The sequence below is a fragment of the Schistocerca piceifrons genome, chromosome 3 (assembly GCF_021461385.2).
Source record: "Schistocerca piceifrons isolate TAMUIC-IGC-003096 chromosome 3, iqSchPice1.1, whole genome shotgun sequence".
Lineage (NCBI taxonomy): Eukaryota > Metazoa > Arthropoda > Insecta > Orthoptera > Acrididae > Schistocerca > Schistocerca piceifrons.
The window spans coordinates 661,484,192-661,499,318 of record NC_060140.1 but is presented as its reverse complement, the minus strand read 5'-3'; the positions used below and the strand labels follow the sequence as shown (position 1 = coordinate 661,499,318).

General features: G+C 37.2%; 1 protein-coding gene across 1 annotated transcript in view; it reads right to left on the bottom strand.

Moving 5' to 3' along the window:
* LOC124788950 overlaps window positions 1-15,127 on the bottom strand; it is a 462,645-nt gene that overhangs the window by 25,162 nt on the left and 422,356 nt on the right. Inside the window, exons 10-11 of the mRNA XM_047256237.1 lie at window positions 13,041-13,247; window positions 12,566-12,813 (exon numbers count right to left, since the gene is read on the bottom strand). Coding sequence (XP_047112193.1) covers window positions 12,566-12,813; window positions 13,041-13,247 — 455 coding nt within the window. The remainder of the gene's footprint in view (window positions 1-12,565; window positions 12,814-13,040; window positions 13,248-15,127) is intronic.

Here is a 15,127-nt window from a genome sequence, read left to right as displayed (position 1 = left end):
GGCCAAGAAACAAGTGGGTGAAAGATGAAAACAGTATCTGAGTAATATGTGAGAAGGAGAAGAGACTTTGTCCTTTTTTTCCTCTCCTAATATTCATATGTAAAGTAATGTAGAAATAATTCCCATAATGTAGAGATAGTTCTCAAAATCTTTTCTGCATGATAATATTCTGCCATCTGGCCTTCACTGGCTCAATTATAATATTCCTATATTTTGGCTTCAGGATATTACTGAACAGTTTTGGCTATATGGTGATTTTCAAATGATGGAAATGCTTGTGTTAAAATCAAAGTATTCACAAATGGAAAAAAAATCATTGCAGGAAACATGCACAATAATTTGACAATGTAATAAGTTGTGATTGGGTGTGGTAATGACAACAGTAACTATTGTGTATCTCCAGCACAATAGTTTGGTTATTTAGCTTCAAGCATGATTAAAATGTAGACTATACGATTAAGGTTATGGCACTAAGCCTTTCTTAAACAGCAATGTTGGTAGGTAAGTACTTGTAATAATTTGTAATTAGTACACTAATAGGAGAAGTCTACAGTGGCTGCTTTGCCTTTTGATGTGTAACTTGACCCATTCCAGATCCCTGAAGATTCTCCTTCGTGACGGGGATTACAGAACACTTTGTGTAAATAAATGAATGAATGAATGCACGAATGACTGACAAGGCAAGATCCTTCAGTTTTTCTTAATGTGTATTATGCATAAGGATTTACTGCACAAATGGTAACATCACTGCAGGAGACATGCACAATAATTCAACAAAGTAACAAGTAGTTATTAGGTCGGGCAATGACAACAGCAACTGTTATGTATCTCCAACACAACAGTCTTGTCATTTAACTTCATGCATGATTTGTAAATGAGTTAATGAATGAATGAGTGAGAAGACAAGATCCTTCAGTTTTTCTTAATGTATATTGTGCATGAAGATTTATTGCACAAATGGAAAAATCGTCGCAGGAAACACGAACAATAATATGACAATGTAATAAGTAGTCAAAATTAGGTGTGGTGATGACGACAGCAACTATTGTGAATCTCCAGCACAATAGTCTGATTATTTAGCTTCAAGCATGATTAAAATTTGTTGTAGCATTCTTTACAGATTTTCTATATAGAGACAATGTAACATAATGATGACAGTGAGAGGGAACCTTTTGAATGACCTACGGTTTGTAACACTTTCAACATGATCCTACACGCAGATACAATACGTAGAATTGCTCTCCATTTTCTTTAATGGGGAAATGATTTCTGTTTTACATTCCCTGGAAGAAAAAGTGAAGCACCCAGACGAAGAAGAGGAAACAAAATGAAACTTCATGGGTTGGGAATGAATCTGATGTTATTTTAGTGGTTGCAATATCGAGTCAAATTTACAACGAACTTGGCAGTATGAGCCCACTTGTCAGTATCGAGTCAAATTTGCAATGAAATTGGCAGTATGAGCCCACTTATCAGTATGATGTTGCATTCGCTTCTGGTTTGGATGCATGTCCTGTTTCAGATGGCAAGGGTGTCATGAAGCTGCTGTATCCTCTCCTAAGCAAGCTGGCCAACAATTGTAATTTGTCCTTGAAGTCCTAAATACTGGCACTGAGATGAAGTTGACCTCTTAGCTGATCCCACACATTTTCTACCAGGGTCAGACGGGGGGATCTAGCTGGCGATAAGAGAGCGTTAACATCACACAGTCCATTCACAGACATGCTAAGTGTCAAAGAGCATTATCCTGTTGAAAGCTGGCACCACTATGCTGCAGCCTGAGAGATAACACATGAGGACACAGTATTCCATGATGTGCCATTTTGTGATCAGCTGTGACATGTTGTTATGAAACAGAATTCTCTGTCACTACTAGTTGTGACCTGTAGTCATACCCAATGGCTCCCCACACCAGAAGTGTGCCTGCCCTTGCATTCACATGCATATCGGGCAGCTGTCCTAAAACCCTACAAATTTGGAGATCACACAGTTTGATCAATCACCAAAATGAATATCCACAATGAGCCCCCTTACAAACTCTGTCAAGTACTGATAAAGCTGACTCATATGGGTATGTAGTGTGTCCATGTCCTACACAGTGATCACTGATTATCTGATGCTGTACCAGGCCTGGTAAGAACACCAAACATGAATAACATTAATGCACTCTGGTGGCCATTCCACATATCACAGATAACTGTAACTCTAATCATTTACATAACTACCAATGGTGCGTAAGTGTACAAAGTAACATTGACATCTGACCATTTCTTCTGGATGCTTTTCTTTTTCAGTCTGAAAGTGTAATTAAAAATAAAAATTTTTGTTTGTACTTATCTTTATATTTATATGATTTGGAAATATTGTTATTTACACATACATTGTATGGTAACTGGTTCTTGTTTAGGAATTTGATAAAATAATAACTTCGTAACATAAAAGATCAACTATGATTAAGAACATCAGTTATGAAAGCAGTCACAAGTACTACCTTGGATGCTGGGCTTCCTCATCATAATTTTTTTAAAGTGAATTTTCCTTTTGATATAATGATTATTTTCTGTTCAAAAACTATCTAAATTTTCCATAAAATTAAAAAAATTAGCCTGAAATTTCAGTCTTTGCAAAATACGTTACTGTAGTAAATAAATATCTACGTTTCAGAGCAGTCTGTGCATTGATTATCATATTTCAGGCTCTATCTTTTTTTATAAGTGAACAAAATTCACACTGATTATCAGTTACTTGAAGACAGCATATGTTATCACAGGCTGACAACCTTTTTTTATTCCATGTCATTTAAAATCATACAGGGTATGAGTTTTACAGGTATCACATTTTAATGGTTTGTTCCCTGTCCTTGTGTATGTGATAGCATTAAAAGAGCTTTGTCCATTTCATTAGGTGAAATGCACCACCAAAATTTTCAGCAAAAATAGTAGGTTACTATTTTTCATTGCATGAAGTATAATTAGGAGAAAGTCCTACTTGAAAAATATGAATACCTAAACAACTAACCAAGTCCAATGGTCTACATTTATTTTCATTAACATATCCAGTGTGTCCCATTTATCTTGAACACCCTAAATAACTGTTTGTCCAGATGCAAATTACAAAATGTTTCAAGCAAATGTTCTTTAGCTGTCAGGGGGACATTAATCAGCATAGCTGCCTTCATTGTCAATCAGCATGGCTGCCTTCATTGTAGCTTTGTTTTTTACAAAGATATGAACAGCGGTATGACTTTTTTAAATGGCATCCTGTATTTTTTTATTCAGTAATGCATTGCCTCTCCTAAAGACCTATTCAGAAATGTATCACAGTGTACCATTCATTGAAACACAACATTATTAATTACCTAACGCAACATAGATGTTGACGCTCACAGCGCTTAGTGCAGGTACTCGGGGCAATGGAACACATCCATGTGCTGACGTTGACAGAGAACAAATGTAAACATACCCGTCATTCCGTCAACCATCATCAGTTGAAGAGTTGTGTGAGTAGAATGTACACCAATGAGGAGAAGGTAGAAAGGCTACTCATCTATGGGGAATGTGAGTTAGCAGAACAGTAATTTCTATATTGTTTTCTTATGTACGGGTACATTTAGTACAGTACTTTAGTCCTTTTCAATACTGTTGAGTAGAGTAGGCATACAGTAAAGGCTGTCCTTCCTACAAACTGCATTGACATAACGTTTCTTTTATTACTGTTGTTGAAGGTAGGTGAAATGCTACACAGGCAGCAGAACTGTACAGAGAGCGATATCCTGACAAGAAACAACCTTCCCGATGGATGTTTTCTCGTCTTGTTGCTACGCTTCAGGAAAAGGGAAGTTTCAACCCACGACAATGCAATCGTCATATCATAAGCACAGACGAAGTTGCCAAAGATACTGTTCCCACTTTCATTGCTATGAATCCACATGTGAGCACACAACAGCTTGAATATGAGATTGGCATTCCTAAAACCAGTGCGCATCATATTCTTACACGTCGCCAGTTCCATCCTTACCATGTACACTTTCATCAAAAATTGCATGGGAATGATTTCCAGAATCATGTACAGTTCTGTCAGTGGGCACAGCAGAAAATGCTCACCAACCTGAACTTCTTCTCCAATGTTCTATTTACCGATGAATGTTCCTTCTCAAACAAAGGACAGGTAAATACAAGGAACATGCATTATTGGTCCAGCAACAAACCACGACAGCTTAGACAGGTGGAACATCAGCGCCAATGGAGAGTTAATGTCTGGTGTGGGATGCTTGGTACTACAATTATTGGCCTTTATTTCATCAATGGTAGTCTAAACAGCACAGTGTATGCCAACTTCCTCAGATGAATTCTTTCTCCTCCAATGAAGTGCTGTGAGAACCAGAATGCTTATGTGGTATCAACACAATGGTTGTCCAGCACATAACGCCTTGTGTGCACGTCATGTTCTGAACCGAAGGTATCCTGCCAGATGGATTGGTTGAGGGGGAACAATTACTTGGCCTGATAGCTCTCCTGATTTAAATCCTCTGGAATTTTTTTCTTTGGGGATGGATTAAAGACGTTGTATATCGTGATATTCCAACAACTCCAGAGGACATGCAGGAACGTATCGTACTTGCTTGTCATTCTCTTCAGCAGGCAACACTGGAAGCAGTAAATAATTCTTTCATTCAACGAGTGCACCAGTTTATTGGTGTCCAGGGTCACCTCTTTGAGCACCTTTGAATATTCTACTCCTGGGCAATGGTTCAGGAGATTCAAAGTCAATTTTGTGTTATGTTTTTACTTGGTTTTCATTTGTCTTCTGACAACTCCAGCAAGTGGATGAGTTTGTGATCCTGGCCTCAAAATAAATAAATAAAAAAAAAAAAAAAAAAAAATAAAAAAAAAAAAAAAAAATTACAGGATGCCATTTAAAAAAGTCATACCACTGTTCATATCTTTGTAAAAAACAAAGCTACAATGAAGTCAATCATGATGATTGATGTCCCCCTGACAGCTAAAGATTGAAACATTTTGTAATTTGCATCTGGACAAACAGTTATTTAGAGGGTCATGCTAAATGAGACACCCTGTATAATGCTCCCAAGATGGATTTGACTCAGTACCACACCTAAGCTTATTACTGAAAGTATAATTGTATGAGGTATCAATCAAAATTGGTGGCTGGATAAAGCATTTCTTGGTAGGGAGGATCAGATGTAAAAGTAACTTAAGGTACGTATCAGTGAACTGTGTCGAGATCCTTGCTGTACATGTTATACATCAATGACATTACAGACACTATTAATAGTAGCCTCAAAGTTTTTGAAGATGATACAGTTGTCTGTAATGAAGTATTACCTAAAAAAACTGAACACATATTCAGACAGATTTTGAGAAGATTTCACAGTGATACAAATATTGACAACTTGCTTTAAATGCTCTGAAATGTAAAACTTTGCACTTCATAAAAAAAAACAAAAAAATGCAATATCTTATCACTACAATATCAGTGAGTCACAACTGGAATCAGTAACTCATACTTCAGTGTTATAATTTGTCTAGGGCAGCACAAATCATCATAGGTTTGTCTTACCTGTGGGGGAGTGCATGGAGGTGATAAAAGACTGAACTGGCAGATGCTTGAAAGTCTACTTACCACTGCAATCACCTACATATTGATCATGAGAGTTTAGACTAATTACAGAATTATAACTCACACGGAGGCATTTAAGCAATAATTCTTCCCTCCTCCCTTAAAACACACACACATAAACACAAGTTCTCTCTCTCTCTCTCTCTCTCTCTCTTCTGTAGCTATAGGAATACTGGCACACTGTATGTGTGTGTGTGTGTGTGTGTGTGTGTGTGTCTGTCTGTCTGTGTGTGTTACAGAGAGAGAGAGAGAGAGAGAGAGAGAGAGAGAGAGAAAATTTGTGTGGTGGATTTTGTTTCCTTTTACATTTTACAAAAAAAGTTAATGTCATTCTACAAGTGTCAATGAAATTTCTTTTCATTCTTCATTCTCTACAGTCTTATTGTTTTTTACTTTAAAACTGTTTTACAATACACAGTTCTTTCTTAAACAAAAACCACAATGCGGAAGGTTGTTACTGGTGAACAGTCAGTAAAATTTTGAAAAATTAATTACTCCATCTCAAAAAATGGGAAGGAATGTCAGATTTTTCTGTTCCAACAATATATTATTCCATATCAGAATTAGTAATAATAATAATAATAATAATAATAATAATGGTAAAGAAATGAATGCATAAAGTGTTTTAAGAATTTTTGTTGCTTGTTCTTGCAGGATTTCATTATGTACTCTACAACATTTTTTATCTTCATTGATCCCTCTTGTTCTTAATTGGATCATTTATTTCACTTGTCATTTATCTTTTTCTAACAGTTGCAAAAACTGTGATATTTGTTTCTTACTTTTTTAAGTGTTTTCGCTGTGTTGCTAAAGTACCAGAACTTCAAGCACTGATAGAAAGCACCGTAGCTGAAATCGTAATAGGTACAGAAACCTGACTGAAGCCAGAGATAAATTCTACCGAAATTTTTACAAAGGCACAGATGGTGTTTAGAAAGGATAGATTGCATGCAACCGGTGGTGGCGTGTTTTTCGCTGTTAGTGGTAGTTTATCCTGTAGTGAAATAGAAGTGGATAGTTCCTGTGAATTATTATGGGTGGAGGTTGTACTCAACAACTGAGCTAGGTTAATATTTGGCTCCTTTTACTGACCTCCCGACTCAGCAGCATTAGTGGCCGAACAACTGAGAGAAAATCTGGAATACATTTCACATAAATTTCCTCAGCATGTTATAGTCTTAGGTGGAGTTCAATTTACTGGGACACTCAGATGTTTAGGACGGGTGGTAGGGACAGAACATCGAGTGACATTATACTGAGTGCACTATCTGAAAATTACCTTGAGCAATTAAACAGAGAACCGACTCATGGAGATAACATCTTGGACCTACTGATAACAAACAGACCCAAACTTTTCGACTCTGTACGCACAGAACTGAGAATCAGTGATCATAAGGCCGTTGCACCATCCCTGAATATGGAAGTAAATAGGAATATAAAAAAAGGGAGGAAGGTTTATCTGTTAAGCAAGAGTAATAGGAGGCAGATTTCAGACTATCTAATAGATCAAAACGAAAATTTCTGTTCTGACACTGACAATGTTGAGTGTTTATGGAAAAAATTCACAGCAATCGTAAAATGCATTTTAGACAGGTACATGCTGAGTAAAACTGTGAGGGACGGGAAAAACCCACCATGGTTCAACAACAAAGTTAGGAAACTAATGCAAAAGCAAAGGGAGCTTCACTGCAAATTTAAATGCAGCCAAAACCTCACAGACAAACAGAAGCTAAACGATGTCAAAGTTAGCGTAAGGAGGGCTAAGCGTGAGGCGTTCAGTGAATTCGAAAGTAAAATTCTATGTACCGACCTGACAGAAAATCCTAGGAAGTTCTGGTCTTATGTTAAATCAGTAAGTGGATTGAAACAGCATATCCAGACACTCTGGGATGATAATGGCATTGAAACAGAGGATAACATGCGTAAAGCTGAAACACTAAACACCTTTTTCCAAAGCTGTTTCACAGAGGAAGACCGCACTGCAGTTCCTTCTCTAAATCCTCGCATGAATGAAAAAATGGCTGACATCGAAATAAGTGTCCAAGGAATAGAAAAGCAACTGAAATCACTCCATAGAGGAAAGTCCGCAGGACCTGACGGGATACCAATTTGATTCTACACAGAGTACGCGAAAGAACTTGCCCCCGATCTAACAGCCGTGTACCGCAAGTCTCTAGAGAAACGGAAGGTTCAAAATGATTGGAAAAGAGCACAGGTAGTTCCAGTTTTCAAGAAGGGTCGTCGAGCAGATGTGCAAAACTATAGGCCTACATCTCTGACATTGATTTGTTGTAGAATTTTAGAACATGTTTTTTGCTCGTGTATCATGTCATTTCTTAAAACCCAGAACCTACTCTGCAGGAGTCAACATGGATTCCGGAAACAGTGATCGTGTGAGACCCAACTCGCTTTATTTGTTCATGAGACCCAGAAAATATTAGATACAGGCTCCCAGATAGATGCCATTTTCCTTGACTTCCGAAAGGCGTTCGATACAGTTCGCACTGTCGCCTGATAAACAAAGTAAGAGCCTACGGAATATCAGACCAGCTGTGTGGCTGGATTGAAGAGTTTTTAGTAAACAGAACACAGCATGTTGTTCTCAATGGAGAGACGTCTACAGACGTTAAAGTAACCTCTGGTGTGCCACAGGGGAGTGTTATGGGACCATTGCTTTTCACAATATATATAAGTGGCTTAGCAGATAGTGTCGGAAGTTCCATGCGGCTTTTCACGGTTGATGCTGTAGTATACAGAAAATTGCAGCATTAGAAAATTGCAGCGAAATGCAGGAAGTACTGCAGCGGACAGGCATTTGGTGCAGGGAGTGGCAACTGACCCTTAACATAGACAAATGTAATGTATTGCGAATACATAGAAAGAAGGATCCTTTATTGTATAACTATATGATGGGGGAACAAACACTGGTAGCAGTTACTTCTGTAAAAAATCTGGGAGTACGCGTACAGATCGATTTGAAGTGGAATGATCATATAAAATTAATTGTTGGTAAGGCGGGTGCCAGGTTGAGATTCATTGGGAGAGTCCTTAGAAAATGTAGTCCATCAACAAAGGAGGTGGCTTACAAAACACTCGTTCGACCTATACTTGACTATTGTGTGTCTATCGACATTAATGTCTGCTTGTGTCTGTGTACGTGCGGCTGGATATGGGTGTGTGTGCGAGTGTATACCTGTCCTTTTTTCCCCCTAAGCTAAGTCTTTCCGCTCCTGGGATTGGAATGACTCCTTACCCTCTCCCTTAAAACCCACATCCTTTCGTCTTTCCCTCTCCTTCCCTCTTTCCTGATGAAGCAACCGTTGGTTGCGAAAGCTTGAATTTTGTGTGTATGTTTGTGTTTGTTTGTGTGTCTATCGACCTGCCAGCGCTTTCGTTTGGTAAGTCACATCATCTTTGTTTTTAGGTAGATGTAGATGTGTAGATTGTTATGTCATGGCCGGCTATTCTATCTTTGAATCAAGGTTTCCTCATGTTCTGTAGGTTTGCATATTTAAGACATTAAGTTAATGTAATATTTATGATTCTATCCAGTTTTAGATCTTAATCATTGTTTATAAACCAGCGTAAGTTGTTTTGTTATGAAGTCCATCTTGAGAGTAAAATATTTTTGCACAATGATTGTTATTCACTATGTATAGGTATCAATTCCTAGGACTGAGTCCACTGAGCTGAAAGAAGAGGATTGCAGCTCAGAAAAAGACAAGGACATAATCCCAGTGGCATTGCATATCACAAAACATGCATCCTGAAGGTGTACTTTCAAAGATATGGAATGAAACAAGGTATACATTAAGAAAGCCAAACAGCTGTTAGAAGCTATTTAAATAATTAAGTCATTAAAGTGATATAAACTATTTTTGCTTACTTTAATATAGCAAAATTACCAGGAAAGCTGCTACTTTGGAAAAAATTGCTTTTCCTCAGTTAAATTAAATAGCTTCTGTTTATCTTCTATCACAAGTTTAGTATTTTCATGTCCTAATGATATTTAACACAGAATAATAATGTATGGTACATAAGAATAGACATCTATTTACAAAGGACATTGTTACTTGTAATGCAGCTCAGAAGAATATTCATAAATAGATTACAGATAATCAGATAACCTGTAGAAGGAACAGCTAACACAGTGTTTTGGGCTTAAGAATTGGTAGTGAGTCTCAATTCCTCCCTTCATGTGAGATGAAAAACTTATTGAAAACTTTCTTGCTGTAATTCATTCATGATAAGAATAAACCTGATGTAAACAAACACAAGTGTGATGATTGGTCAGCAGGCTTAACTCTTGTATACTGGTGATGTTGCGCAGTTGGAAGTAGGTCCAACTTGTGTATTAGATATGTGAGTCCCGTGTCATTGTAAATGAAACTTTAAGACATTCTGATGTATTAACAGGCACCAACATTTTTCTTACTCTTACTTAGTTACGTAATTTTTATTTCAAAAATTCTGTAGAGTCACAGTCTCCATAAACACTACTAGTGCTCCAGTAGTCTTGCTGTTAATATGTACTATGAAAATGAATGACACTGCTTCCTGCTTCGTAGTGAAACACTTGTGCGGAACACGATTAATGATGAGAAACAAGTTATTCTTAATGTTTTTCACAAGCTAACAGAGAAAAATCAACTCTGACGGTTTTCGAGAAATGCTATGTACAAATTATGAAATTGTAGTTCAGTAATATGCATGACCGTCGTAGGATGTGAGGCGTGTAGATGACAGGGTGATATTTCTAATCTCGTTGTGGTATACATTTTTTTCAGTTTGAATACCTAGATCATTTAAATATGAAATTCATCAAATATATGTTATTTGAATCATATTTAACCATCATTTTTCAAAAAAAAATGCACGACTTCTAGTTTCTAATTACATATTGCATGCCAAAATCTGGTTTTCATTGCAAATAGATATTTGTAAGTATCGATATTTTATAAAAGATTGTTAAAGACAGCTGAAGTTAAGAAAACATTACAGAATCAATTTTTTTGGAGGTCAATGAAAAATCAAATACTCTTTACTTGAATATACTCATTGTTCTGTAGGACACATGTAGTTTCACAGAAGCCAGAGTGATAAGCGTCTTAGAAATATGGAAAACAATAATTTTCATGGCATCAGGAACAGTGTACAAATGCTGCATTTATAGAGTTGTCACCGTACCACTGCTGCCTGAGCTCAGTGGAACTGATCTAGAACCAAGTTAAGGGATTTGTCGCGAGAAATAACAAGACATTTAAGCTGCCAAGCATACTGGAACGAATGCATGAAGCTTTGCTACACGCCACTGCCAAACAATGGCAAAATGCAGAATGGCAAGTCAAAAGAGAGGAAGAGGTAATGTGAACTTACCGATGGCTTGGGACTATGTTCCTGATCTTGTTATTAACGTATCAGAACTTAAATGTACTCTTTGGGGTCTGAAATAGTAGAAGTTCAGAGATTAACAGACAACAGACTGTAATACCGACAGTGGCACCAATATTTAACTACATGGGAAATCAGTAGTGCACTCTTATGCCGCACATAGCTCATGCAGAAAAATTACATTTGTTAAAGTCATATATTTTCATGACTCTTGTTTTTAATTACAATAATATGTTAGCTAAGATAGAGTACATGTCATGTTTTCCATCAGATCACGCAAGATGCGTATTGCCCAAAAGTTTTGCCGTATATAATTTCCTTCTGTTTAAAAATTAAATGACATTCAAAGCTGTATTGTTCTCTGCTTGTCTCGTTTTACATCCTTACTCCAACTGTTCACATCATTGTAGTTTAGATGGATCACTTGCCTGACCATTGCTGTCCAAGTTAAATGCGCCAGTAAGGCTGTTGCCCCGAATCATCGCTGATGTGTAATGCGGAGGATAAAACGTACCTCATTATCATACTTGAGTGTACTCAAGACACCTTGGCTTCTGCTCCATGTGAAACGAAATCCAATGAGGTTCCAACAAATATGGAAGAATACATAATGTAATGTTTACATGAGGTTTATTCTTACAATGAATGGAGTATAGAATACAGAGCCACACTAAATCCTTAACAGGAAGGAAAAACTTACATGGATGTTGCTATTATGTCTTGTATTTTGGTAGCGTAAATCACAATTCAAATGAAACTGATTTTTATTATTAGCAATAAATTTCTTAAAGCAGTAAATGAATTGCAAAGTAGTGTAAGAATTTAAAGAGTCCTCTGCATAATATGTCATTATCTGCTCTACAGTTTTCTTGTTGCTCACATTTGTTGGATGTTTACTTTCTTTAGTTTAGTTGTATTACACCAAAAATAATTACGTGAGACAAAGGGGGATGAAAGTATGGGCATGCCAATACAATGTGTGATGCTTCCAAGGGCAAAGCATGCTAATCTGAGTGCCTTGATTGTTTTGTTTATGTGCTGACACTATTTTCTCTTTACTCAGCTGGACACAGAGGAATTTTACACATAACTTTTGATTTATGGCGTGATCATTAATGTCTATTGCTGGCAGCAGTGGCTGTCATTAGCTTGAAGTTTTATATCAGAGTCTTTGTGAAATTAACAGTTACACTGTTTTCTGCAAACCATATGAACTCATTTTAAGTCACAATTTTGTTTGTGAGTGGTGTTATTGGGTTTGAGATCCATATAGTATGCTAATGTCATCATCTGTTGTTAAAATATTTGAGCAGATATCATTGTAAGGTCATTGTAATAGATTAAGAACATAAATGAAAGCAAAATGGACCCTAGTACACCTCCATTTATTTACTGCACTACTGGGGCCTACCACAGAATCTGAATTCATAATAATTTCTACACCTCTTTTGCTTTATCTTATATTCTCCCCATTGGCAATTAGTTTTGTTCAGACAACGCAAGTATGCAGTATGAGAAACATAATATTTTGTACCTGCTCCCTGCTGGCTATCTGTGGATGCACTGCAGCCACTGTCTTCAATGAAAGGTATGTCACTCTCATCGATGCCTAGTGATCCAGGGACAGGAATCTTCAGTGATGCAGTGATGACAGTACCTTCACCACTTACTGCACTGGCATCACTAGATTTTCTGCTGTCTCCTTCGGCTGGACGATTGTGTTTCAGCGGTTCCTCACGCCACCGTTTCTTAGAAGGTCTTTCTCGAGTGCGTTCTTTATGTCTGAGAAACAATATATGTATAAAATAAAACATAGTTCCAAGAAATTTGAATAAATGCACCATTAAATGGTATTATCCAAGTTTTATATATTCTCACTACATGGTGCACACAGAAGAAAAGTACTACAGTATCTCTTTGCATTTGTTATCTAAATAAACAATATGTGCAATTATTAAAACACATATAATTCATTATAAATGGGTCATAGGAATTAAACTGCAACAAACCTGGGTCTCATTGCCACATCTGGTCCACCCATGCCTGCTGTTTCATGGAGAAACTCTTCACGAGACCACATTCTTCGTATAACTCCATGTGCTTCCGATGCTTCTGCTGGTTCTTCTAGATGTAGCTCGAGAACGTCAGCTGTTGGTGTTCTTGGTGTTGATGTTGACTCACTTTCTTGAGTGGGTGTCTCCAAATCATCCAGGACGCTATGCAGTACGAACAACAAATTTCAGTGCATATTAAGTAGCAGATGTTCATACTAATTAACATGAAAGAATATGAAAAATGAGGCAAATTCCTTTTTCAACCAGAAGAAAAATAATCAAACATACAAAGTCACTTTTCACACATTTGAGATGGACAGATAATGCACAGCTACAGTAGTGTGACTGAAAGGCTTTATAAGACAACTAAGCAAATATAATCAACAAGAACTGAAATGAGAACTCACTGACAGGGACATAAGGGAACCATATTTTTTGTGTTACATACAAGGCAGGCTTTATATTCTCTCCTTTACACTCCTTTTTTAGTATAAAGAAACCCGCACCCTATGACATTTTTAGAAGAATTCATTCCATGACTCCAATTTTCTACTTTTTACACACTCTTATGTTATTCTCAAATACCTTATTCTCCCACATTGATATGCTCTGCATTTTCATACAAAATTTTAATAGGAAATGTCAATTGATTTTATAGGTATATGTCTGTTTCTTGTCAAACTCATTGTTGATCTAGTTTTTATAGTTATATAGTGTCTTTACAATTAAACTTTCACAAAGTAAGAGGGGCCCCCCCATGAAATCTAGTGAAAACATTTGTAAGGACATGCAAAAATGGAATAATGAATAAGCCACTGAAAAAAGAAACATTTTAATTTCCATATGATGGGGTAACATTTTTTAATTGCATACCATGTTTACTTTTGAGGTTACAAATGTTGCTTAATTTGATGACAATCTGTATCCATAACAACCTAGAACCACACTAAAAATTACTATAATACTGTCCAGAACATTTCAGGTGTATGTTGGATCACGGAATGTTCAGCTGTCATCACACAGCTCATGCACTGCTTGAAGACTGTACACTGCATCCAGCATTCTTAGCCGTGCCAACAGTAACTTCTTCAACAATTTGTGGTGCAGTTGGCCATCAGCCTCTCCCAGGAGTGATTCCCAAATTGCCAGTTAATTTGAACTCCCAAATCACGTTCTTCAACACTGGTGTGGAAAGAGGGCCTCTCCATATTCCTTGAATGCGTCAATACTCCTCTAGAGCAGCAGCACTATTGCTGTGTGAGTACAGCCCTGCCAATCTTGTCCAGCCCCATGGTGCCTGTCTGCAACTGTAATGCACACTGTGCTTATATTTCGACCCACTGCTGCCATACCAGTACTGGTGCCTAACACCAAGCCATGACACTAACACAAATCTTGCATTATCAGTCTGAACATCACACTTACAAAGTTGAGTACCCATACAGTAAATAGTTTTCTGTCTACTTTGGCTCGTGCACTGAAAGTTTAATTATAACCACCCTGTACTTCTACAGAATAGCATATGATTCTTGAAGAGGGGTAGCAACCTTTTCAGTAGTTACATGGGCAGAAATCTGGATGACTGACTAATTTGTCATTGTAACATTAGGCAATACTGCTTTGTTATGTTGGTACTAAGGCTTGGTTGATCGCAAAAGGTAACTACAACTATTATAGGCTGATTGGTATAAATATTAGTCACTCACTTAAAAGGGCACAATGGGTACCATGGAGCACTGTAGGTGATGAAGAACTGGTACCAGGCATTCATGTGACCCTCATCTGTTCACATACACAGTAGCTGCAGTTCCACAGGCTATAAATGATAGTGGAGAAAAAGTAACTGGCATATGACTTGATCTATCTAAGACCTTGACGATATCTTATCGCTGCGGAAACTTGACAGTAATGGTATCAGAGGTACACTTAACAACTGACTTAGATCATGTCTTACTGGCTGCAAGAAAGTCATAGAAATACATTTTCAGAAGATAATAAAACAACCAGACTCTATTCTGATTATAAAGAAGTAAAGCAGGGCA